This window comes from Pagrus pagrus (genome assembly GCF_965226575.1).
Source record: "Pagrus pagrus genome assembly, chromosome: 4".
In the NCBI taxonomy this organism is placed as follows: Eukaryota; Metazoa; Chordata; class Actinopteri; order Spariformes; family Sparidae; genus Pagrus; species Pagrus pagrus.
Window position 1 is genome coordinate 8,096,927 of NC_140188.1, and position 27,661 is coordinate 8,124,587.

Below are 27,661 nucleotides of genomic sequence, written 5' to 3' on the forward strand. Positions count from 1 at the left end.
TGGAAGAGAGGCATAACTACACTTTTAATGGTCACTGGGTCAGAGTCATCAGTCGAATCAGGTCAAAAACACGTCACAGGGTGCTCAGCTGATACAGAGGCCTTGTCCTCGCTGCAGTGGCCCAGGGTTTAAGACCCACCTGCAGCCCTTCACTGCATGTCATCTCCCTTCTCTCTCATCTATAGTGTAATCGACTTTTCTAATCAAAATGCTTTAGGCGCTTTGTCTCCTCTCCTATAACGTCTCTGCTATACTCTGTTCCATGAGTCAAGTGCACTTAAATTAAAAGCAGTCTTTGCAAGTTCACAGCTTACTCTTGGAACATGAAGCGACAGCCAGTCAGTAGAGCGGGTCTGATAAAGCCCATCTGAGTGGTGAAGCAATTCTGAAAGGGTAATATGGTAATTTTCCCGGAAGGTCTTTATAGATAAAAAGATACCAGTGAGTATCACGTCTCTCCTCGAGAGAAGACCACCCAACCTTGTCAAATAAAATACAGTGATGTGTACCATAAACATCACTGGTAATAAATCTCAAGGCAGAGTGAAAGACAGAAAAGTCCAGAAGTTTAAGAGCAAAAGAGGAAGCATGCTTATAAATAACAGCAGTTCAAGACTGATGTGAAAACTGCCTTAACAATAATACATCAAACTCCTAACTCTCCACACAACACAACATGGGGCGGATGATTTTATTTCTGGAGAAAGAGCCAACAATTTGGCTGAGTTGGCATGCAAGATTATCGACGTGAAATCTAAATTAAATTTGAAGTTTTTCATCCAAATCTGTCCAATCATGATGATAGATAGTTATACCCTGTGACTCTCTCAATCATAAGTCCCTTCATAGCAGAAGTATTAAAATCATTAAGTCTATTGGTCTGGCTCTGTGGAAGAACGTGACGATCGTTTAATAAGGTTTGACTGCTAGATTGTGCAGATTTAAAAAACGTAATGCAGCACTGTCATCCCCGTGAGACGGCCATGACAGTTTGTCAAAGATGAAGCTCTGAATTGTAGCTTCCCAGTTTGAAAAAACTTACACTGAGATTATTTACAACTACTTAATAACTGTAGGTGACATTTTCCTGATGTTTAAGCGCAAGTTCAGGCTGAGATTAGTGGACTAGTCTTAAAAATCTCATCTTTAATGTGAAACATCTTTCTGAAAAAAGACACAACAGTTAGCTGACGTCTGACTTTCTTACTCTTGCCTCTACTGTAATTACAAAAACAAGACTTACCCAGTTGATTGTTGTGGATGACGTGCATATCATCTTGGCTCTGAAAAGACAGAGAAACTTTTTAATAACAGCAGCAACAAAAAAGGTCTTCAAATAATGACCTATATACATCCACTGTTTTGTTTAAACAAGCGACAGAAACTGTCAAAACTTGCTCATGTGAAGACGCACAGTTTCGACTAAATACTTTATTTCCTCTTCCTAATCACTAATTAAGACTTAGTGATGCTAAATATGGAAAGCCCTGTGGGTTATTTGGAGAAATAATGGGTGATACCCCACGTCATTAGTCCTCCCTAATTGTGTGGGTTTTGTGCCTGCAGCATTTAAGCTCTGCGCATTCGGCTCAATTAAGGCGTTCAACACTGTTCCACCTCCAGAGCTGTCAGTGCACGCGGCAGACCATGGAGGGATGAGTAAATCAATCACAAGCTGAGCAAACTTTGAAGAGCTGTCTTTCACCTCCATCTTTCAGAGGAAATCTTTCAGTCTTGGAGGAAAAGGCAAGAATGTGCGAGTTCTGGCTGTTTCCAGAGCTCTAGAGCGGCAGAGTATTAATAGATAATGACAAACCGAGGCCTGTTTTGATTTATGACTTCCTCTAGACTAACAATCATTTCTCTGGCAAGCTGTTGCAGCCTTCAGAGAGCTTAACTAAGTCATAAATTCACTCTCAGCGGGTGTGGTGCAGTGGTTACAGGGAATCACAGGAGTTTGGTGGCAGTTGTGTGAACCTGCCTATACGTATCTCGCTATCTCAGCAAATTTGAAGGACTCGCAATTTTAGAAATACAGAATAAACTATAAATTTAGTCATTTCCCCTCCCATGAATGCCATCCTGCAACTGTCACGACTGAACATCATTTATTGCTCGCAGGGCTCGTTTTCCGCACTTCCTGTCTTTCTTATTATATTCATCAAATCCCGAATCGAGCGCTTTGACAAGCATCGAGCGAGCACACTTTCAGATGTAGAAATAATAGTAGAAAGTTCACCAATTATAAAGATATGTGCAGCGATGATTCATGTATATGTGAGGCTGACTGTCTTCTCTTATTTTTCCAGGTGATCAGAGTTAGAAGCAAATATATGCACAGGCAGACAAGATCATATCAGGGTGATTTAATTCAGTGGGTACAAGACATCAGCTTAATTGGACTCAGTAGCATTAGTCATGCCCAAAAGGTTTCTGTCTCATCTTATCACACACCGCTCCTCTGAAATCATTTCCTTAGCTGAAGAGAGAAGGTGCCTCAAGGAAAACATGCATCTCACAAGCCAGGAGAATCAGACTCGTTATCAGATAATGACTTGTATAAAAACCTTCCAACTCGGAGAATATGTTGTAGGACAACAGGTTAATATAGAGGGAAAACTAATCTAGGAAGAGGATGAAAATAATCATAAAACAAATGAAGGAAAGTGGAAGTTTCTCTGGATGACAGAGGAGTGGCAGGTGAAAAGTTCCTCACTGTCTCCTTCAACACGACTCAACTCTCAGAGAGGAAAGTGCCCTGACAGTAAATCACTGCACCGTCACTGTCAAACAAAATAAATCAGGACCTCCGGTGTGATGAATTAAGTGGTCAGGAAATGTTACCAATTAAATTGATTGTGTGCAACTGGGTGTGCCTTTGTAATGCGTGCATGTGTGTCTACTAGTTCACATCACTCTAAATAAGACCTAACGTTTTTTGACAGACTTTAACAAGGCTTTAATGAGATCTCTGAATCTAACCTACGCTGCTGTACAGCGGTTTGCGATGTTCAGTGTGTTTCAAGAGCTCCTTTCTAATGAGCTTTTGTTTTACAGGCTGTAAGGAGTCCAGAAAAATCCAGCCTCCTCATTCATTTCAATTAGTTCACTATTTTGGCACAGCGGAGGTTCCGACGCAGCTGCCTCCGGCCAAAAACACAGGGTCATCTGGGCAAAAAAAAAGCTTCTCCACAACACATCATCATCCAGCGAGGCGCTACTCTGAACAATCAATCACATGCGAGTGCACATTCTTTGTACTGCAGATCACTTTTTATTCTCACTGATTAATGTCTGCCTGGCGATTGGGAGCCCTGAAACCCCGTCTTGCAGTATTGAAAGCAGTGTTTTGCTGTCTGTTTAGCCTTCAAACTCAGTGATGCATTACTCAACCTGGACTTCAGGGACCGTATTTCTTCCTCTCACCTGTAGCTGTAGCAACACGCCCCCACCGATGCAGATCTTTGTGTTTCTTAATGCATTTCTACTGTTGTGTCTGAACACCTCTACATACTTGGATGATGAACTCATTCTAATGCGTTCTTACATTTTTCAGACTGCATTTACATTTACCAGTGATATTTTACATGAAAGAGCTCTCAACCTCCAGTGTAGACGTAGACCGATTATCTGCACGGCCGATTATCGGGGACGATATTCAGCATTTTTCCGATTATCTGTATCTGTGATTTTTATGTGTCTGATTGCCAATAAAATGTCCCACCCACAACACTATCTGATTGGTTCCAAGTCATGAGTAACAGCCTATCGACACTGAATAATTTAAATCTGCAAAATAACTAGTAACTTAAAGTGATAGTGCCGGGCTTTTGATGTAGAGTGTATGAGGCACTTATCCATAATCAGTGTATTACCTGCAGTAGATGACCATCAGCTCTCCCCCTGTGTGGAGAAGCAGTGTACAGCACCGAGGGGTATCGACAGAAAGACATATTTTAGCCACCTAAAAGAAGGCACACCTAAAAAAAAAATCTATCCCTTTAAGTGTAGGATGTATTTTGAACATTTTTGGTGCTTTACTTTGCCGTCACACAGCTCTTTCCATTGGGACTACATGCCATCAACCGCACAACGTTCGTATTCCTACGCACAAGCACAGCTTTGCCTGACGCGCACTGTATTACGTGGCTGTCTGACAGGGGGAGAGCTGACAGTCATCTGCTGCAGGTAATACACCGACTCAGGATAAGTACCTCCTGCAACCAAACATCAAAAGACCCGAACTACTACTTTAAGTTGTCAAATACATTTAGTGGAGTGGAAGTACTCAGGAGCGGAAGATGGAAATACTCAAGTAAAGTAGCTCAAAATTGCACTTAAGTACAGTATTTAAACTTTGACACCAAGACTTGAATTACTGCCAATGTATATCGGTTCCAATTATTAGTTATTGGTCTCCTTTTATCAATAATAGTTATCGGTATCGGCCCTGAAAAAAACATTGGTCGATCCCTACTCCAGTGTGCTGTAGGAGAGATTGAAATATGTCATTTCATCTTCATTGAGCCTGTTACCAATAGAAGTAAAACCCAAAATAACAACATTAAACGACAAAAAGGGTTTAGGAACATATTTATAAAATACTAACTGTCAAACTTAATTATGGAAAAACAGACTTCTTTCTATTGCCCTTGGTGTTGAGTGCAGAAACATAACGCATGCAAATGCTTCCTCGGAGGTGCACTGCATGGTACAATTAAGCAATCATAAGCATAATATTTAAGGAATTAACAACCAATCATTCTCTGTGGCAAGTCTAAAAATGCTGAAGACGACTTCTGTGTCAAGATGGTGACTTTGAAAGAGGGCTCATCGTAGGGCATGGATGGCAGGAGCTGTAATCATAAACACTGCTCGGCTGGCTCATGTTTCAAGAGGAACTAAAGTGGGATCTGTGGGAAAGACATCAGCAAATAGGGTTGGATATTGTGGTCGACAGCACACATTTGACGACAGCGATGCTTGTGCATTAGTGTGATATCTAGGAAAAGCAGAAAAGTGACTCTCAGGTGACTGAGAGTGTCGGTGCAGGATGTGCAGACTGTCAGTGGGAACAATCCATCAACAATTACACAGAGAGGGATATTATAGTCGGGTGGCAGTGCATGAACCCCTCATTACGAAGATGAATGCACATTTAAGAGTCCAGTGGCGCAAGAACCATCGGCAGGGGTCTACAGAGATGTGGAAGAAAGTGGTCAGATGAGTCATCTTTCATGATATTCCAGACAAGTGGGCGAGTGCATGTGTGGCCAGCTCCAAGACAACGGTACAGGCCTGAATGCTTGACCCCAACAGAGGGGTATCTGATGGATTTGTCATGCTGTGGTTGGCACTTCACTGGCGGGTTTGGGTCCACTTGTCCCCTTAAGCTCAGTTCACACTACAGGATTTTTGTTCTGATTTTCCACTCGCCAACGTTTTTTGGAGATCGCCAACATAAAGCCCCAGATCAGAGCATATCAGAGCTTACGCCTGCTGGATATCTAACAGGCTAAATATCTGGTTGTGTGTCGCCGACGGGTCGGGGAGCCTTGAATGAGCTGCAACCAATGAAAGCCGACACTCCTTTCTCTCCCTCTCCTCCTCTCCCTCTACTACCATCCGCAGGAGCTCTCTGAACTCATACATCTATTTTTATGGAGGCGTACAATAATATATTTTCTATCAGTATAGACGCACACAAGCTGTGTCCTTGCTGAACCTGAAAACGAGCAGACAGCTACATTTATTCATTATTTTATTTTATTTTATTTCACCTTCATTTTACTAGGAAGTCCCATTGAGATCAAGATCGTTTTTACAAGAAACACCTGGCCAAGGTAGCCACCGTATCAAAGTCACAACATCATAAAATGCAACATATAAAACTTGATATACAGACATCCACAATAAAACAGGAGAACAGGTTTTCAAACACAAGAAACACAACAACTTGCCTCCTTCACTACATTCCAAGTGGTGCCTTTAAATTCAATTCAATTCAATGGATAGAAATGTGTCTGATTTCAGATCGCTGGTGTTCAATCCCTCCAGCAGAGTTCAGAGACTTGTAGGATAAATCTGAAGAAGCGCTGACGCTGTTCTGGTGGCCCACAATCTTACTAAAACACTTTATGTTAGTCTTCTGTCGTCCATCTGTTCCTCAGATTTTTGTAGTCAAAAGGTGACTCATTGGACATTTAACAAATACCCTTTTAAATCATGTTCCTTGGTTGCACTATCTTGCAGTTGGGTAGCAGGAGGGCTATCTTTCCCTGGTAAATGATCTAATATTCTGCGGCAGAGTGAACTCAGAACAGGTCTAACATCATTTTTGCCATTACTGTGCAATGAATTATTCCCAGCTCGCATAGGACTCGGCTCTTCTTGGCCCTCAATGCTTACTACGCGCAGGTAAAGCTCTCCTTAATCCCATCTGACAGCAGGCTGTCAGCCATTTGCAGCAGGAATCAGACACCCATAGGTGTTAAAAAGGAATTGCTTTGAGTCTACACTGTCCATCTGAAGGGGTTAGTTTCACCATCCCTTGAGTGGGTTTGATCTGTGGCACCACGGCGCTGATGCAGACAGACAGGAAGATTGTGCCTCGTGTAGTTTGACCGCAGAACAACGGCAGCACCGCGCCAAAGGTTTTCCCCGCTGAGGTGTACATGTGTAAACTCCTTGAGAACGATGCTCAACCCACATGATGTGACCGTTATGTAATCAAGGACACCCGCAAAGACAACCCTTTGATCCCTGCCTTTCATTTGGAAGCTCTTCACATACAAACACGCCGGAGCCCCGGCCCTCTGCTGCATCTCTCAGTCCCCGAGGGCACAGACGCTCCACTGATGTGAGTGACCCGTCAGGTCACATTAGCTCTCTGTTCACTGATGGCAAGAATGATTCAAGGTTGCCGTGGTTTTATGAATTTTGACATGTTGGAGAAAAATGTGTGATGTTTACAGAAGCTGGCTGTCTGGAAGGACTCTGAGCACCTCAAATACCTGAGTTCATCTCTATTATTCATGGGTTTACTTTATATTGAAGGAGTAAAATTACTTCTTAGTAAAGTGCAAATCAACCGCTTCATTTTGACGACGCTTTCAGATCTACTGAGCACTTTAAGACTTAAAAAGCCTTTTCTGTCCCTCCTCCCTGTCAGGGTGCCAGAAGAACTGACAGATTAAAAATTTTACTCAATAGCCGTTTTTCATTCACAAGCGAAAGCTCTTAATGTGTAATGACTTAATGACTTAAAAGGTCTGCTGCCTATGAAAATCAGCAGGTTATTCTTGTCAAGCTGTATTCATACCTTCTTTCTGCAAATTGTTGACTTCAATCGGAAATTATGGGGAAAAACCTGTTGATAACACACCAACACACCGTAGGGCAGAAAGTCTCAAAACTGACAAGTAAAACTACTCTATTAACTTGCTGTTAATGATACAACAGGAGCAATTTTCCCCATGACGTGCACCATGATGGGCCTGACAGTAGAACTGACTGCCAACCTGGCGACTAAACATTATCTTTTGGTTTTAGTTGACACTGATTGAGGTTAAAGCTGCATGTGCCTGCATGGAACAATGCTGCCTAGTTATGCCCCTTTTACACTGGATAAAAAAAAAGACACCCACTAACAGACACTCACATCTGGCTTTTTTTCGTCAGTGGGACAGGGTACAATTAGCATTCATTCAAAAGATTCTGCAGTAGTCAACGGCAATAATCGTCTCTGGCTCCGATTGGCAGAGTGACGGAGACATGACCTCGTGGTGGACAACCTAGTTTCCATCCATTTTTCAGTGTGATGTTATAGCTTATCATCTGTCTCCATGCAAGCAACAATCGAACAGTGTTCAATTGACTCTCTTCAATTGAGAGTTTGAAAGAGAGACTCAAGTAAATGTTACAAAGGTAAACATGGTTATATTGTCACTGATTCTCATTCACACAGTGGCCATTTTCCTCTGATGTCAAGCTCAGGGTGGAAAGCTATCCTATTTACTTTTTATTTCCAAGCAACAGGCTATGTTTTCAATTTTTTATATCACGAGAGAAAAAGCTTTTACAATTTGGACCAATAGATGTGTTTGGCAGGGTATGAAAGGCAGCCCTAAACTTTGACAGCATCCAGGACTGGTTTCCACACAGTGGGGAAATAATACACACTGCATAGTTAACTATGAAAGCAATGCTCACTTGGGCTGCTACTGCATGCACATTTGAGCAGATAAAAACACTGTTGAATCCATTCCTTACACTCTTGTGTTTTTGGTTTTGGAAAGGCTAAATAAAGAAACCCACCTCCTAAGCCCTATAAATGCTGACTGTTGCTTTCACAACAGAACCGTGCACACGGCGTAACTAAACAAACTTGCTGTGCATGGTTGCTGAGCTATAATTGGGCAACCACAATTTAGGGGAGGGGTCAACAAACTACTAACAAACTTTTTTTTTTCTTACTTTTCATGAGGGCTGTATGGACTTTAAAAGAGATGATCCGAAACACTAGTCACCCTAAGACAAGGTTGCTCAATCTAGCGAGAAAGCCATTAGCTAAACTCCGCAGCGCAAAGTGATGATGCATTATCAACATCCGGTGGTGGCGCGTAAATAAGGAGGGAATTTGGGATGCAGTCTATTAAAGGACGTTTTATTACTTGACATAGTGTTGGAGGCGGAGTCCTGTTCATTCCTATGAAAGCTGCTCACTGGTGTTTTGAAGCCAAAAAAGCTCGACTTCCCGGCTATCAAAATACCTGCCAACTAAAAGCCCGACTACCAGAATGGGGACAAAATAATGTAATTGTGCTGCTCTTCTAGACTTTCCCAATGTCATTGGATGGAATGGCTCAAATTATGGCCGTGAAATGAGTCATTTTGCAGGGGTTGTGACGCTCAAAATAATTTTCCCCTGTTTTACAGACACTTCTTTAACAATGGGTTTATTGTTGTTTTCTCTTCTGTTTGCCTGCAGGAAGTGGGAATGGGATCAATAGGTAATTTTAGCAGGTTGACCTGTGTTTGAAAAACCTGTGTAGACTAATTTTGCTAATTTTGGTGGAAAAGCGGTATTAGTTTATGCTAGGCTATCACCGCAGCTGCTGGTAATCAGTTTTACCGTGCAGATGACCAAAGCAATTGACACCCAGTAATTATATGCATCCAGCCAAGGTTACGCCAATATGTAATTAAACTGGCATAAGATGCAGTGTGTACAGCTCTGGATGGTAACCATAGCAACAAGCATCATCCTGCCCCCCCCCCAGTGGAATAGGTAGCAGTGAACCCTGAAGTACTGAAGGCACTATTTAAATCATGTTATATCTGTGGGTTCAACTTTAAATGACAACATTTGTCTCTCTCTTCGTGTAACAGACACACCAGCACCTAAAATGGATTTGATTAAGAACAAGTGGCTTACAGGTTCATTACTAATCCACAACGGCAGTGAGAGTGAGCGGCTAATGTCACTGCATTTAAATTTCACATTAGCAAGGTAACATAATTAGCAGGAAAAATTATATAATACGCTGAATATTTAAATCCTGCAAGCCTGGTTTAATCTACAGCTCGAAAATCTGAGTTGTTTTTGATCTCGAGATGATAGGAGAGTCTGAGAAAGGCTCTTTTCCACACAGGATGTAGAAAGTATTTCTTGGATTGATTTTCTCCGCTCATATTCCCACAGTTTGTGATAGTTCTTGTGCACCTACTCTTCCAACATGTTTTATCTGCCCTGTTTTATTCATCAGCCCTGTGACACTAAATGTTGTGTTTACCTGAAAGAGCAAACTTGTTTTTCGAATTATGTTGTGGCACATTTTTCTATTTGTAAAAGAAAAGAAATAAACTCATTGCCTTTCCCCTTTCTTCAGGTCCACATATTTCAGTATCAGTAACACTCTGTTATACTAACAATCTGTTGGGGTAATATTTAGCATTTTTCATCCATATTTTTATCATTTCTCACACAGTGAAACAGTTCAACGAGGGCACTCTCACTTAGTAAGAAGACTGTATACAGAGGGATTCGGCTCTGTTTTTCTTAGCACAGGAACAACTGTTGCCAACAGAGGCGACCAGACAGCACAAAATTGTTGACAGTGGTCCAAATCTGGTTGCCTTGGGCAACGGGGCAACCGTTACTGTCAAGCCCTGCTGTGTAAGTTATTTAGGGTCACAGTTTGCTGCTCCCTTGTCTCTACATGAGATGGCTGATAGATATTTTTGACCAGAACACTTTGGAAAACAAGAGTTTGTTCACACAGAAATAATGTTCTTGTATTGTTCGAGTTACAAAAGGAAAAAAGATTGCTGCCAAGTGTTATGTGCAATTCAAATCTGTATCTTATCATCACTCCAACTCAAAAGAAACAGACTAGCGTTGTTTTTTATAAATATAACAAGGTGAAGACAGAAGTTTCAAAGAACCTTTTTTTAACTAAAGAGTTGTCAGGATCTAAGAAATATTTAAGTTTGAAAACCAATTGATTTCCCAATTTGTGTTTCTTTTCTTTCCGTGTTTCTTTCTTTTTTCACAGCCCACGCTCTGCTCTGTAATCACATCTTTACGTTTGGTTGTTCAGAATCAGAAACCAAAACGGAGACAAATATGAAACTGTTGTAATGCTGTGAGCTAAACGAGATCATTTTAAGAATCCATGTTGGGATGGAGGATGAGTGTGCGCCACCTGGTCACCTGTTGATATTCACAGTTTTGGTCAAATCGGATCTTCAGGTGCACATTGGCAGCAGCATTCATGCACGTTTGCAATTTCAGAAAAATAATCTTTCCTGCTGAGATAAGGTCACTGCAGAGGAGTTAAAGCAATGATTCAGACGTCAGTCTCACACTTGTCCGCTTCAGTTTGATTTTCAACAACCCAAGGTAGCCCAAGTAGATCTTCTTGCTTGTAGTTAAAGCCATTTAGGCAGCACTGATGTGAGCTTAAACACAAAATCTTTGCAAAACGATGTTTTGCAGAAAGTTCTGCAACCTTCAAGCAACATAGATGATTTTGTCCTCCAGTTAGAGATGAATGACTTGATCAGAGTGTGTTGTTAAGGAAGGCAAGAGCACTTTTCCTTGAAGACTGGTTATTTTGTCATTCACTGATTGGCACTTGAGTGCCTCCACAGAGATGAAGATCTATATCCTTCAATGGTCAAGGGAACTGAACAAAGATGGCTATGATGGCAAAAGAGAAGCGTTCAGGTTCCTATCTGGGTTACAAGTTTACAAGGACACTGCACAGCCTGAGGACGAACCTAAGAGAATGTTGGCATTACATAACATTGTAAAGCAACCATTTAGCCTTGAAAACACATGAAAGAACTCAGGTGACTCACAAAGATCAGCACTTTTAATTACTTCTGCTCTCCTGGTTGTGTTCTTGTGTGTGTCCTAGCACTGTTTGTTGCGTTTTCCAACATCTAGGAACATCGCCTGAAGGTGAAGCCAGCTGCCACTTTCAGAATAAAGCCTGAGCCCTGAAATGTCTTTTAAAAGTTCCCTCATGTATCTTGAGAGGACCAGAATGGTGGCAAAGTGACAGGAACTGTCAGGTGTGCTCTTAACAAGTTGAAGTTACTCATTGGCTTTGCAAGACCTTCAGCAGGAAGTTTGTAAATAATTTCTCACACTGTGTAGTGCTCATGCATCATCTCGCTGTTCTGAGTCCTCTGAGTGCATGAGATCAAGGCACTTCTGCTTACATTAGCAAACTTGGAGCACACTTGTTGTTTAGGCTGTTTATGAAGCCCTGAAGCGGCGAATAATCACAGTACCTGCGCCTGCCTTCACCAACTTCTCCAAGTCATTCCGAGTTCAAACTGATGCCAGTCATCACAGGCTTCAGGCCGTCTTCAAAGGAGGGGGGAGACGCTGACAGTTTTTCGTATGCGAGCCACGGACTGTGCTCAAAGACAGCCACTGAAACTTACAGCCATATTTCCTGCTTTACACTTCATGAGCCTTTTTGTGTAATCAGTGTTATATGCAACAATATTGATCAAAGAGGGTGAAACTTTTCAAATCCCGACTAAAAATTGGAACAGATGGTCTTTTCCTCCGCTGTAAGGGAACAAACAATAAGCCACGGGATGCAGAATCACACTCAATATGCTTCCCCCCCCCACACTCTTATGAATCTGTTGCTGGAAGTTTAATGTGACTCGACAGTTGCTACTTTGCATTCTGAGATCAGCGTTACCCATATCACACGCTACAGGAGCCCCTGCAGATTTAGCCAGATTTTAATGGTGATGGGATGAGCACAGCTGTTTGAAGTCAGATGGTGAACCCTCTTTTATTCAGTGCCAGATCTTCTATTCTGACCACTGGCACAAAAATCATGTGAAATACGCTCTGATGAAACACTACTTTAAAAGGTTTGGATTGACTGTTTGACTCCATTGAATGCAATTTAATCCCCGTCACCGTTCTTCAAAGCACTGTATACACTATAATTTTTCAGGTTGGGATCACACTACTACAGGAGTTTTGGGCTGTTTGATCCTGATTTGCCCCTCCCGACAATCAGAGGAGAAATCTGGCCTGGGAGTTTGGCACAGATTATATGGTGATGTGAGGGGTTTACAGATCCATTCTTAAACCTCCCCACTGCTCGCAGACTCATGGTGGCTGTCCAGATAAATATCAGAAGTGTTTGATATCTAGGATTTAGAATCTGGATGATTATCAGTGCTTTCTGAAGCAGCTGACAGTGTTGCCAATCAATGGCACGCACTCAGTTTACAGTTAAACTTTCTCGCTGTAGAATAGACGACCCATGTCGACCACATCATTTGTTCTGCTTTTGTTTTTCCTCACTGCAAAAGTATATACGGTACCGCAGCAAGTACGGTGCGGTCGCCATTTGTTTATGTCTGCTCCCCCACGAGATCACGTGAGCCGGTGCATCGCTCCCTCTGGCATGATAATCTTAAAGATGCGCCATTATTTTTCAAATCTTGTATCGTGTGCACGTGTGAGAAAACATCTGTGAAGATCATACTTGTGTGCATGATGGAACCCAGTTTCAAAATTGATTAAGATTTTAAAACTCCCATATTGTGAGTCCTGCCTGAGGCACATGAATATACTTTCTGACATTCTCAGAAGGCAGGTAGATAAACCACATGCTTGTGATTATTAATGGGTTCTTAGAGCGGCACGCGGCCAAATGAAATGCACAATTACATTATGTGAAATTATAGAGTTCACTGGGTTTGACATTTGATGGAAACATTGAGGATAATGTGAGAACAACTCAACTCATTAAATAACAAAGGTTTTGTCATTTTTTCAATGCAGAAATGTCACATATTATACCTTTGTAACATGCGTGGCATACCCTGTGTTTAACCCAACGTGAGTGTGGTGAGTCTGTATAATTGAGAGGAATATCAATCATGCTCAACAACTAAGCTCTGGCCGTTGCACACTGAAGTTCTCGAGAATCAAAGCTCAGACATATCGGACGCCAAGCCCTCTTGAGGAAAGTATCTTTGTTAACATGATTTGGAAAGACAGGAAGGACAAAAATAATTTAGATATTTGATTTGCTAATATATGCATGTATTGTACCGTGTTTGACGTTATAGTTCTTGATTCTTGGCTACAAAACTGCTACGCTGACAAAAAGGTCTTTCTGCATCGCAACTTTGTTAGAAAGTCAATAATCCTCTGTGGGAAGACCAATAATTAATTGCTTTATTCAGCGACTGGTTTACTTCTTAAATAATAAATCAAGTGTGCTCACAGATGTATGAGCATGTGTTGTAAAATGTTGTATTCAGCGTGTAAACCAGCGCCAGGCCTCCCGCTATGGCCCCGATGTAAATTCAACGACTTTCTATAACTGAACTGGAGCGCTTCCATGACCTAAAAATTTGCATTCCTTTCTAATTTGTTAATGTTGTTCTTCAGCTCAGGAGATCTAAAAAGGGGGCATTAACCTGGTTTCCACTTTGCAGCACACAACGCACGTCTGACGCAAGGTGTAGAGCACATCTGGGCTCCACTCTGTCTGAGAAACACCTGTCAGAAGTTGGTGACATTAAAAAATTCAAATGCGATGTGAACATTTTAAAAAACACAGGGCACAAGCACCGCCGTGGTCCCGCGGTAACTAGGCAACAACCCCCCCACGAGCTCTCAGAAGCACTAGAAGCCACATGTCAGGGTCAAAAAAGGAGGAGAAATCAGAAGATATGTTTTTCTGAAGCTTGTAGGAGACACTTAAATCTAAAAATAGATGTAATGTAACAGTTTAGACAAAAATGAACTTCATAAAACATTCTCTGCTTTCTTAATATCTTTTTTCCAGCACATTAAACATGACTTTTATTCCCGATTATGTTCCCATTGTTGCGAAAACACGACTCTTTTCATTCCCTTAAAGAGTTTCTTCTCCTGAATGGATGTCATTTAAATCTTTGCTTTATAACTCTGACAGGCAGCTGTCCCTAATCGCTCTTTTATATAAAAAATGTAAAAAAAAAAAAAAGGAAAAAAAAAGAAAAAGAAAGAGAAGCGCTTTGACTGAGTATCTGCTATTGAAGGAACACTCATGATGTGATACAATTATTTCAGGGAAGAAAACTGACTTAAGCAAACTTGATTCTGTTCAAATTAGAGGCCAGAGACTCGAGATGTTTCAATATCCACCTACATTACACTGGGAAGTTCAGACGAATGCAATTTCTGCCAAACATCATTTACAACAATGTGAGAAAAAAATGAAAAAGTGACAAAGCGAAGACTTTAAATATCCTCTCGCAGGGAAAGAGGCGGTTGACATCAGTAAAAGGCAAGACAGTAATTTCCCATTTCTGTGATGCTAAGCACCTCTGCCAGGAGGCTTACTGTCAACATCTCCTCACACCAAGGAGAAGTAGAGCAACTGAACATGTTAATTATTTATCGCGCAGCAACTGCAGACTTATGTAGAAAATGCAACAGCAAGAAAATCATCTTGCACTTGAGGAAAAGAGTGAATAGATTTGTGTGGAAGAGCAAATTGATAGTTCCTATCTGGAGGCCAAATGATCAATCCATTTAAATAAAAAAACACGGTCATTTGTTTTAGGTTGGTCAGGTGATTAAGGGTTTAAATGGAGGTGAGGAGATCAGGAAGCGAATGATTAACACTAATTATCAAGAAACCAGCAGCAGGTTTCAGACTCATTTGCAGACAGGAAATACAGAATCACACACACACGTGTTTTTCTTACCTGTGAGCCTTTTCCTGAGCTGCCAGCAGAAAAGTTGATGTGAACTGTAAGAACAGAAAGAGAAAAATATATTAATTCAAACAGCAGTTAATCATTAGTCCCCCCTTTTCCTTCAGGATGAGTCAATTATCCTTCCAAAAGCTGCCGAACACAGACAAGGTTAGACAAAACAACCTTCTTTATGTTATTTTATCTGATATTATATTTTATCAATATTTAATTAAATATTATAACGATAACTCAGAGCCTAATTCCTCCGAGCCGAGTCTGTAAGAGCACCATTCATCCATCCAAGGTTTTAATTAGAGCCAGGAGAGCTTCTATCCAATCACATTGCTATCGATTCCGAGACAAGAAAATCTTCGCTGAGAGATTCCCAGGATTTCAAATCAATACATCAAAAACAGCAGTGTCGCTGAGAATGAATCTATAAAGCAGTTTATATTAAATCAGGCTGCCTGCACTCCAACATCGGTCAGCGTTAAATCTGACTTTAATTAGGTGATAGAGCCGAAAAGAAAGAGTTAAAGTACACTCCTGACTCTGCAGCAGCTATTAAAGGGCAACGAGAGTGTTGATTAAACCCTAAAAAGCAGCATATTTGTTTTCTAGGAACAAGCCACTAAAATTACTGCTACGGTGTAATATCCAATATCCAAGATATATATATACAGTACACACACACACACACACACACAGATCCAATATAAAAAGGTGCATATTTCATAAGATAGATATGATCTCTGTGACTTTGCTTTAATGACCCAATCTGCAGTAATTTGGTCAGATATTAATTCCATCCATGCAAAGGAACCCATTTCTTAAATTATTCAAAGCGCTGAGTTAACTTCAAAACACTTCACTGTGTAAAGCCTGGAGTGAAGCCACCGGTTCAGAACAAACGAACAATGTAATGAGCCTAATTATGTTAGTCCTGAAAGCCCCCGATAAACAATGGAGCCAAGACAGTTTTGAAAAAGTCCAAAACTTGCCAACTAAGCCAAAGAAACACTATGTTTCGACGTTTCGTTTCAAAAGAAGACATTCGTCATTTAAAGAGCAGAAAATATCCTCATTAAGGTCGCATTCAAACCGACCGTCTAAGAAGGATGCACCAAGGACGCTGATGTGCAGCTGAGAGTCTTTTAGTGATGAGGAATCTCTGTCATCTGTCTGTCCCTATAATTTTCTCAACTACCATTCATCCGATCGACTTCATAATTGGCAGGTGTTTCACTGAGGACCCGAGGAAGTGCAGTGTTGAAGTGCAGCTCTCAGTGAAGTTGACAAACATCAGCTGACAACACCCTGCAGAGCTGGAGAGCCCTTGCAGTTCCAGACCCACAGAAACATCTGGAAAGGGGCAGGAACATCCAAACCATCTGTCTACTACAGTCTATCGAGGACTAACAGATCAACAGCAGGACCTTTAGTGTGCTTCTTTGCTCTTCTTTCACTAAAGAAAAAGCCTTCCCTCCAGTTTTGATATGACAGATGCTATAGCAGCATCTACGCTAGCATCTTAAGAGGCTGCCACTGTTGCCTTCAGACGAACAGTGGCACCTCTCGCTGGTCGCAACGCCACTAGCTGCGAACTGATTGATTCAACCACTGTGTGTTTCACAAGATGGATTCAGGAGATGATGTGAATCCAGCTGCCTCACATGGTAAGATAACGTAAGTGATGATTGTTATTAAGAATGTAGGCTAATGTTTTGGGAACACCTCAAAAGATCTGTCTCACTGGTGGCATATTGTGATATTACTGTGTTGTTAAGTTGAACAAAGGTAAAAATAAATAAATAAATAAAAATGGCGGCACACATAAACATCTAAATCTGGAACTGGGTCTGAAACTGCTGTGTCTGGAGCTGCGGGGGTTCTCCGGCACTGCGGGTCGATGATATTGAGAAAGCCACAAGCAGCAATACTGGAGGCCAAGCAATCGGCCCGAACAGGCACGTTTGAATGAGCACTGCATTAGTGCTTCCAATAAGAGAAGTAATGAGAGAAAATAGGAAGAAAACAGGAAAAAAAAACTCCTGGTTACCCTGCAGACAAAAAGTCACTTGAAAAATAAGAAAAAGAGAGTAAAAACTATGTTTCAGCTGTGATATTGGCATTTTGTAATTTTTTCTGACATTTTTGTCAGTAAGTTGTTAACCTAAAATTTTGAGTTTTTGTTCTTTTATCTCTATCCCTTTTCTATTCTCAGACTGCTTCAGAACGTAACACAAGTTGAAAAGAGAGTAAAAACTCTCTGGAGAACTCTGGGTCCTAAGTATGTGTGAAGTCAAGGTGGTTTCTTCTTACTATAATGAAAACAATGTGAACTATGGACAAAGGTTAGTGTTGAATTCTTATAATTCTTCCTCTTATAATATAACAAGGTCACTGGGAGCAGCCTCACATTGTGGCACTCTGTTTCAGACGGAGGTCGGTTCGAACAACAGCAGCCGAGACTGAGAAAAGCAGCAAAAAGAGCCAGTCTGACAGAAAATCAGCTGGTGAATGGTGATTCAACTTAATATCATAAGTTTATTGAACTTGTTTGAGCTAGCACTGTAAATTACATTTTGAACTAGTGTAACATGTTTTACAGGGGAGTAAGAATAAAAATAATATTGACAATATCAATAATTGAATCAACTGCAAAACTATACCAGAGCTCTACACAGCTCTGCACCCATTATCATTCTGCTATAGGAGAAAAAAACATCTGGCTTGTTTGTATGTCTTTAAATCAATCACAATCGTCTTGGGGTGCCGCTAAACCCAGGATGCAGCAACCGTGCCCCTGCAAACTAGCGCCAGGGGACCTGTTTTGGTGGAATATGTGCATTAAAATGGCTAAATCCCCACATCAGAAAAGGAAACAACTGCTTGCTTGTTTACGGCCGTACTGTTCACAACAAGGTTATGGTTAGTGTGCATTTCCATTTTCAGCATGTATAGGTTGCCAACTTGGGAGCTGTTGTCGTTTCCCGTAGAGACAGAGATTCGAAAAATGCTAAAACGCAGATGGCAGAAAGGGAAGAGGATGCTGACAAAAAATTGGCCAATGGCAAGATTATACCCACAGTGAGTCTACTAGTAGACCTTAAGTGTGGACCTGAACGCTCCTAGAGTACAAGTGTTCTCAGCCTAGTCGCCAAAATAACATTTGTATGGTTCATATCTATCATATCTACATTCCTATAATACGTGTCATATCACGTTCACATTACATGCGTATGAGCTGACTTTCATGATGGGAGGTGGAGAGGATGGTAGTGCATGCCATTTGTCTGTATGAAACAACTTTTTCCACATTTGCAGGATGAAGTAAAAAAAAAAAAGCCGGTGCTTGCTGATAAACGGAGCAACTAAACTGTACAAAGTGGGAAATGCAATAACCATTTGCAACCATTTTTTGTTAATCATCAACAAAAAGCCAACTCAACTAAATTCCGACTTAGCACATTTCAGATAATGTCAATGAACCCTATTAACTCACAAACGTTCACAAAGGTCACAACTATAAAATCCGATCGGGCCAATCACGAGCTCTGTAGAGCGAGTTAAACGACTACATTGTCATCTGGCCTTGCAATTTCTGTCAGTATTAAAAATGCAACACTTGGCGTGAAATGAAGCCTCCTACAGGAATACATTCAAGTTCACGATACATTCTGCTACAGCTGCTCAAACTTCCAATCTTTTCATGGCTCACTCTGGAGAGGGAGAGGCAGAGACACTCGGAGGGGGGGAGGAAGACAGTGGGTGGGAATAACTCCCTACATAATGTCAGGAGTGCTGATGGGAGCACCTCCATCTCATCGCCTCCTCTGCCTGCATAATCAAGTCTGTTGTTTCCAACCATGTTTTCAATTGAGCCGTACCGAAGGGAACTTGTTTGCTTTGATTTTAGAAACTCTGGGAATCACTCTACATGCTGAAAGCTCTGAATGGTTTAGCTGAACGCTTTTCAACAAGAGTCTAAATTTACATTGTCATTGTAATCAAAGCAGACGTCCAATGCAATTAGCCGGGAAACACTGTGCTCATTACAATGGGAGGGAGTCAGGTTGGTATCTTAGCAGAATTCAAAGAATCTGACAAAGAAAACATGCACAGTTCCCATTTGTTCAAGGTGTACGATTATCCAAGGAGCAGTGGTAGAAAGAGAGTACTACTCAAGTACTGCACTTAAGTACAGTTTTGAGGTACTTGTACTTCACTTATGTTTAGGATTAAAAGCTTTGAAATGGACTTTGAAATGATCACTGCCCACGGCAACTTTCGACCGTTCAGCCAGACCAGCCTGCTCCTGGCTAATGTCTGGTCGCAGGAAAATGAAATGGACAAAAGCATGAAGTCAGACACTGTTGTGCAGAGATTGGTCTCCACCACAGCATCCCGGGTCGAGCTGTCGCACTTGATGGGAGGTGCCGTTTTTCCAAGCCACCAGAGCGCAGGACCCCGGCAAGCGAGGGGTATGTTGGACTCTGTTACATCACTTTAACCGGATTAAGGATTTTACTCTTCAGAAGTCTGGATCTTAGAGTTTTTAGAGAAACAAGTCAAGCTAACATCAGCAGCAGCTCGGCTCATGAAACTGATTTATGCTGTATTTTTTACTGGTTTTAATTACTCCCTTTGTTTTGGAGAGTGGGAAACATCTGCAGATAATTTGGCTCCCAGTAAAAACCTTGAAAATGAACACTCAAGACATCCTCACTTAAAAACAAGCTGAGCAGAAGATAACAGCTTGCAGCCGATCCTGACATCCTGTGTCCACTCAACAGCATCAAGAAACACTGGTTTTAACATAAATCTGCTTTATTTAGTGTTTGTACTGGTTTTAATCAAAGCTTTCTACAGAAAGAGAAAACCTCTGCAGATAATTCGACTCCTGGTAAAAAACCTCCCGGACAATGAACACTAAAGGAATACTAACTTAAAAATATAAATGGCAATGGTGACAACTCTCTTGATCGCCACATCATCAAACCCTGTCTTTGGTGACAGTTTTCATAGTTACTTTTTAAATAAAAAAGTCAGGTAAAACACATTTGATAAACTTAATATGATAAAATTGTTTTTCTTGTCACGTGTCCATAAACTAAAAAGACATTTGTAGATCAGGACTTTGTTTTTCCTTCTCTCCGCCATTAATCATCTCATGATCCCTCAGTTTAATTTAGCGATTCATTAATTTATTTCTTCTGCAAGGTCAAACAAAGACGCTGTAACACAATAACAAAAGACAAAGAAGCAGACTGTGCATGTGAGATGTAAAAATTTCCTATAAGAGCTTATAGAAGGAACCTCACCTCAATACGCATTACAAGCAAACACAAAAGTCCTGCAATCCACAAAAATAAGCACGAGCAAGCATAAGATCAAAAAGCAAAGGACCTGAATACTTCTTCCAACATTTCCTCAAGGGAAACTTCTTGTCTTAAATATGAAAATCCTGATGAATTCATAGTAATTAAGCAACAATTTGCTTGTTCCACTGTTGGTTGGTGTCTTACTTAACTTCCCACTTCATTCAGGATTTAATGTGCACAGAGGGAGCAGAAATAAATCGAGAGACCACATGAAAGTACTTTGAAGTAAATCACATTAGGAAAGGCAGCTACGCAGGTGTATTATATTAACTTGAATGCTAATTAGCAGTCAGTGTCAGCTTTAAAAGAGCTCTGATAATCACTGCGTCCATGTGTGATGGTTCAAAGCGAAACGAGACAACTAAAGGCTTCAAAAGAGGCTGAAGAGTGGCTGCTGCAGCTGCAGCGGTCCCAAAAAACAAAGTTATTCAATCTGGCCAAGGCAATAAGATCTAAAATCACGTTAGCTTCGCAGTGCTGATATTTACGGAGCGGCTGCTATCCACAAACTCTTCTGAGACCAGTGCACAAACATCCACAAGCTAAGGACCATTCAACCTGGATTCACCTCTTACCAAGCCCTTCTCAAACCACACAGCAGCTCCCAGCACTCGAGTTCAAAAGAGAACGCCATCTGCATGGCACAAAAATGGCGTAGAGTGGCTGGTGAGGACAATCGAACATTCAGCAAGCCACATAGACTCATACTTTTCCTCTGGAGCGGGAAAATGAGAGATAAAAGGCCAGTGGATAGTGGACTTAAATTCTACTTGAGGTGACAAAAAGGACTCAAATGGGATTCTCATGTTGCTGTGTTCCTGCCATTAAGGTTTGTTAAAATTTAACACAGAGTTAATTTGCCTTACTCATGCAAATTTGATGAGCTTTTTACAGTCCAACATTCACAGCAGCCAACATGCACCAACTGCACAAAAGGTTAGCTGCTAGCACAGTCAGTGTGTGTGCAGATTAGTGTGGTCACCATGACTTAACACCCATAAAAAACAGTTATGGATACCACGGGGAAAAACTGACACAACATTGAGGGCCTTTAATAAGGATAAATATAACAAAGCTCAACATGATGAGAGACAACTTCTCTTTCCTTGGCTTCAGACAGAACAGCACAATGACTGTAATAAACATTAAATATGACACTTTTATAGAGACATTTTGTGCCAACAAGGCAGCCGAACAGCTGACCGCAATTCAAGTCACACCAGTGGATATTTTTAAGGCTGCCTGGGGATATATCGATCTGTTTTTGTTGTGTCTAAAGCATGTATTATTTTGAAGGAGACCAGGGGATATTTTCCATTTTTTGTGGTGACCAAAACTAGCGAGCAGGAAGTTGGACTGATCGTGGCAACCAAAATTGATGTTTTTAAGCCAAACCATGATGCTTTCCGGACCCTAACCAAGTGGGTTTTAGTACAGCATTGCGACAAGAGAGAAACAGAAAATTCAACCTGAAACGTTCAGTTTTAACTTAACTGTAGCTTTGGGAAATGTACTTAGCTGACATTTGTTCTGATGATTGGGTTGACTGTGGAGGTTGGGGTGGTGGCCGGATGAGTAGCAAGTCCACCCTTCAAGCAGGTGATGGCTGTCCTCTACCCCCCTCTTAGTTTTACTCCTCTCTCTGTGCATTCGAGAAGTAGAGTCACACAGCTCCATCAGAAACATCTTAGACTCATGCAGACCGATCTTGACCTCAATTTGTGTCGTGCCTCGGACAAACCTATGTCTATTTGCTTCTTTCTGTGAGTGTAATCACTCTCCCTTTAAAATAAGCTTTGTGTTGAAGGAGACGATGAGATGATATTGTACATCAAGGTTTGTTATTCTGACTTCAGATTTCACTCTCTGGTCACTAATCAAAAACCACTTTAGGCAGCTTTAAGTCATTTTCCATTGCAAAATGCCTCTGTTTCTTTCTATAATGGAAAAAAAAAAACCAAAAAAACCAAACACATTGTGTGGACAGAAGCAGTAAACACTATTATAATGAAAGTGGCTCCTCAAAGAGCTGGCACAGATGGCACACAGTTTGCGCTGCACATACAGTTGTAATAATGCATCTGATTTGTGTTTTATGAAAACTGCTCTGCGAACTGTTCGGCATGCAGGAAGCGCAGGCTTCATCTGGCATTGTGTCATATTGAATTTAAACTTTTTTTTTCACACTCGAGCAGCGCCAGCAGCCATCTAGGACCCACACTGGCAACTTCTTCCCCAGTCAGAGCTTCTGGTTGGAGCTCTGTCTCAAAAGAATATCTTTTGATTTAAATACAGTATACTGAATACTGAACAACACGTTTCTATATCAATTTCATGAAATCCGTATCATCAAAAGATTACATTACACATACATGTGGTGAGCCCCGTCTCTATGCATAACACAGTGTTTGTCCTGCATCCTGCAATCATCAGCAATGTTAGATCTTGGCATGCTGCATGCTTACTGGCTCACTGACGCTGACGAGATTAACTACTTATGTATTGAATTACAATATATGTACATATATAACATATATAATATACTCGATAGTATTCATTCGGTCGCTGTAGTATGAAAGTTCGATACCCAGCGTTGCACATTACTTACTCAGTTACTGTCAGTGACTGAATACTCACTTATTATGTACATTTTTGTTTTGTAATTTACATTTACAGTTTTGTTACATAAAGATAAAGATATGGTGGAGTAAAGGCATCTTGACCAGAGAATAAAGTCACACTTCCTAATTGTCCGTTGGGAGCCGAGGTTCTCAGTGGTTTTGGTGGCCGGGCTGGCCATGTGGGCACGTTAGTGCACGTGAGTTATGTGTTACAAGCGGCTAAAGGGCTTCAACTTGACTCGGAGCTGGTTTTTCCTCTTCTCGACAGGTGAGTAACTTGATGGGGACGAAACATAACAAGTCCTGCTTGTTAGAGCGGAGCTTAAAGTGAAACTCTCGCCAAAATGCAACCTAGGCTTTTTTTGTGAAGGAACCCGAGTCAAACCTTCGTGTAAAAGCATAATTACGACGAAAAAGCCACTTTTAAGATTTAACGTATTTTCGTTTTCGGGTCAAAATCATTTTCAATGGCGTGCTAGGGGCAAAATCGCTCTTTTTAAAACACTAAGAAGCCTTGACACAACATGAAACTTTGCTCGTAGTATCACCAGGGTCTGTGCACATGAACACGAGCATTGAGAACATTGTTTGTGTACATAACATGGAGGAGAGTAAAGGTGGAAAGCTCCTAAAGCGCCGCACTCAGGGATCGACTCTTCTCCTGATGCTACCGTAATGTTGCTCCTAGCACGCCACTGAAAATGATTTTGACCCGAAAACGAAAATACGGTAAATCTTAAAAGTGGCTTTTTCGTTGTTATTATGCTTTTACATAAAGGTTTGAAATTTCACTTTAAATGTGAATGTCAGAGCACCGATTTTCTTGTTTGAGTTCTTCTGACATTCTTCACACTCTTTTAATGTGAAGATTTGATATTTTTTCTTATCTTACCTGATAATACACTAAATCTCCTTGAATTCTGGACTGCTGACAAAAAACATAACTTGAGGATGTTACCTTGGGTTTTTGGAGGTTAATTTAGTTTTCATAATTTTCTGATTTTTCATAGACTGAATGACTTTTCGCCGATTTGAATAAAAACGCGATTTGCAGCACTGTCCACACCGACTTAAAGGGAGGGATACAGGGAAGTCAATGTTGCATCCTTGAACCACTAAACTTTTTTTTAATGAAATTAAATTCAAGTTTTCCGATCATAACTCATTTGGATAGTAGACTACAACCTCCATCCATCGCTCATCCCTCCACCGATAGCTGCTCATTCAGGGCTCCTTTCAGTTCTCCCTGCAGGATCCTCAAGCACTCCCGGACCAGATACACACTAATCTCTTCAGCACATCCTAGATCAGAAAGAGTTTGGCCTCTCTGGATGGCATCTTTACCAGGTGCCTGATCCACTTAATCTGGCTCCTCTCAATATGTGGGAGCCTCACTAAGAGCTCTCGCACAGACCTCCTCAGGCTCTCAACCACAGTGAGGCCATCCAGCCTGCGGAGAAAACTCGACGTGGCGGCTCCTGTTTGCGATTTCATTCCCTCAGTCAACAGCCGAAACGTGTGACCACAGCTGACGGTCGGAACAAAGACAGCTGTTTGAGAGGTTTCGGCTGAGCTTATCAATCTCAACATCCTCTTGACTGTCGCTTCCGAGTTAAGCCCCAGGACACCTGAGCTGAGGCGTCTCTTGGGTGCGCAGACAGGGAAAGCAAACGTTTCTTGTATTTTGGAGAGAAAATGATTATCTGTAACTTTTGGAAAGCTCAAACCACAAAGCAGCAATAACTTTTGAGATTTCTCGGTAGCAGAGAAGATCTCCAACAGCAGCAAATGTGCCATTTCTAGTGTTTCACCACTCTCATAATAACAGCATGTCAGTGCTTTTTTTCAGTTTAAAAATCTAACCCACAGTTTCTGCACAATACACTTTCTACCCCAAATATTGTATGTCACTATTGTATCCATTTATAATCAATCAAATGGAGGCTTTGTGGAGCGACCGATATCGCTCCACACTTGTGATGCAGCCCGTGTGGACTCGAAAGCCTCAGACTTGGACTTGGAGGTGCAGCCGCTCATCTCGACAGTATCACCTTCAGCTGCAAAACCGCTCCAGTGCACATCAGAGATGGGAGTCTGTTGATGGATGAAATCATTGAAAAAACAGCAGAGGTGGCACCCTAATGTCACCGAACTGGACACCCTCCAGAGCTCAGCTGCGCCTTGATGTTGGGTCCATGAATATTACATACAGGGAGAGCAGACAAGCAGCCTTGTCAGAGTCTGATGCCCGAACTAAACGTGCTTGACTCGCTGCCAAATAAGCTGTACTCTGTGCACGTAGCGGTGGATTGCAGCAGTGACCCTGGCTCCACATACTGCCCGCTCTGTGATGTATTTTTGACGTATCCGTGAACCTTGTGTAGTAGCTCTGAGGTATATGTTTTTTTCCAGGAGAGCTAGAATGAACTTCCCCATGGATCAAACTGAGACAAGCCTGAATTTTTTTGATCCCAAACCAGAAATTGTGAGAGAGAGGGAGGCGATCTTTAAACGATACATGACAAGCTTTCTTGCTTTTTGAGAGAATTTAGAAATGAAAGTCTGTCAGATAAAAAGATTTTTTATTACATGACACAAGCATGGTGAGGTGTAAAGCAAGCAGAGAACTGCGGGTTAAGAACTGATCACCCTAGGTCGAATCCAATTAATAATAAATCAGTGTGACCGGAGGCAATTTCTTGCAGCATTAACATTCATAGATACTCTGTTAGCCTGTAACCTGTGCTTGGTCTGTGGTCATAAACACGACCCAGCTCCTCCTTTGCCCTTTCTGTCCTGCAGTACTGAAATATTTGCAGATCCATCTGTCTATTCTGGCCCCTTTCTCTCTTTTTTTTTTCATAAATTGTGACAATTTTCTCCTGCGCTCAGCGTTTATCTCATCCTGTGCAGGAGGACGTCCACATGGTACGCTGGGCCGATGCAATATTGGCCACTCACTGTAATTCTCTCCACAGCTGCAGCCACATATTGTGTGCTGCACCCCACCCAATGGACGTGACACATCACTGAGTACACTCTGTATGTGCAGATCATATGCATGGACGTACTGTATGCACAGCTGCAGGCTCCTGGTGCTTCACCTGACATATCTGATATTTAAGCCATTGAGTGTTCGTCTAATTAACCAATCAAGTCCACCCCAGGAAGTAAAAATGTTACTTTTCATCAGCAAACTTAATTGATTTTTAAAAAATTAAAGTACATGACACTGTTAAGACTGGATATGATTTTTCCTCCTCCTATGCCAACATGAAGAGGAATAACATCTCTGCATGTCTGTGGTGTGATCCTCTACTTGTGTTGAGCACATCCCAGAGCAACAGAGGGAATTCTGACTTGGTTGAAGCTTACAGTAGCTGTAGCCTGAGGTGCATTCATCCTCGGGCTTCCTTGACTCCCACCAGCGCAACGTCGATGTGTCAGGAAGAAGCTACTTAACGCGGCGCGGAACAGATTTCAGCAGGAATGCCAGAGCTGATTCAAACCCCTTTTTTCCCTGCGATTAACTCTCATGTAAAACTTGCAGCTGTTAGTCTGCATAAACCCACATGGCAACCAGAAGGAGAAAAAAAGGAAAAGAAAAAAAAAATCGCCCTCCAACTCCTCAGGAAGTTGAGGTTGAATCATGGCTCCGCACTTCTCCAACACTTCTGGAAATAACACTCGCAGCTCGTCTCCCCTGAACGCTGCAAACACCGAGTTCAGCGCCACAACTGTCGCGTCTCTCCAAACACAAGCTTCACCTTTGAACGCCGCACAAACTGTTTACTGTGGAGGATCGTTACGTCCCCTCACAGCTGGCCCGGTCCGAGCCCCCCCCTCCCCCGACGAGAAGATTAGAAAGTAAAGTGAGTACTTACAGAGGGAGAGGAAAATCCAACAGCCTGCCACTTTGTGCCCGATGTGAGGGTTGTTCGACAGCATCCTGGGAGAGTCCTGTGAGCTGTGGAGGTGGTGGAGAAAGCTCGCAGTGCATGGGCTTTCTGACAGTGTTAGAAAAAAACAACAGGGCTTTTCCTTTTCACAGTTTCTCAGAGAAAAAACGGGGAGTGGGTTTGTGCTCCGGTAGGAGGCTTCCCCATTTTCTGTCCGAGGCGCAGGGACGCGCTCTGCTGGCGGGATGAGTTCACTGAGCCCAGCCTACAGGCACACAGGCGGGCCAGAGGGAGGCTGCTGCTGCTGCTGCTGCTGCTGCCTTCAAGTGCTCTTGTGACAGTCCTGTTACTGAGCACTTTAATTTTTGGGAGAAAATAATGACAAAATGGACAGATTTATTTATTTATTGGCATTTTGTTTTAAAAAAAAAAAAAAATCAAGCTGTAGCTCTATAGTTGAGAGATTCTTAAAGGGAGAGTTCACCCAAAAATGAACATTCAGTCATTATCCACT

General features: G+C 41.7%; 1 protein-coding gene across 1 annotated transcript in view; it reads right to left on the bottom strand.

Annotated features, from left to right (window-relative positions):
- Window positions 1-27,384, bottom strand: part of b3glcta (beta 3-glucosyltransferase a) — a 69,557-nt gene extending 42,173 nt beyond the window's left edge. The window contains exons 1-3 of the mRNA XM_084351511.1: window positions 27,133-27,384; window positions 15,253-15,296; window positions 1,244-1,283 (exon numbers count right to left, since the gene is read on the bottom strand). Coding sequence (XP_084207637.1) covers window positions 1,244-1,283; window positions 15,253-15,296; window positions 27,133-27,196 — 148 coding nt within the window. The 5' untranslated portion in view covers window positions 27,197-27,384. The remainder of the gene's footprint in view (window positions 1-1,243; window positions 1,284-15,252; window positions 15,297-27,132) is intronic.
- Window positions 27,385-27,661: the final 277 nt, after the last annotated feature.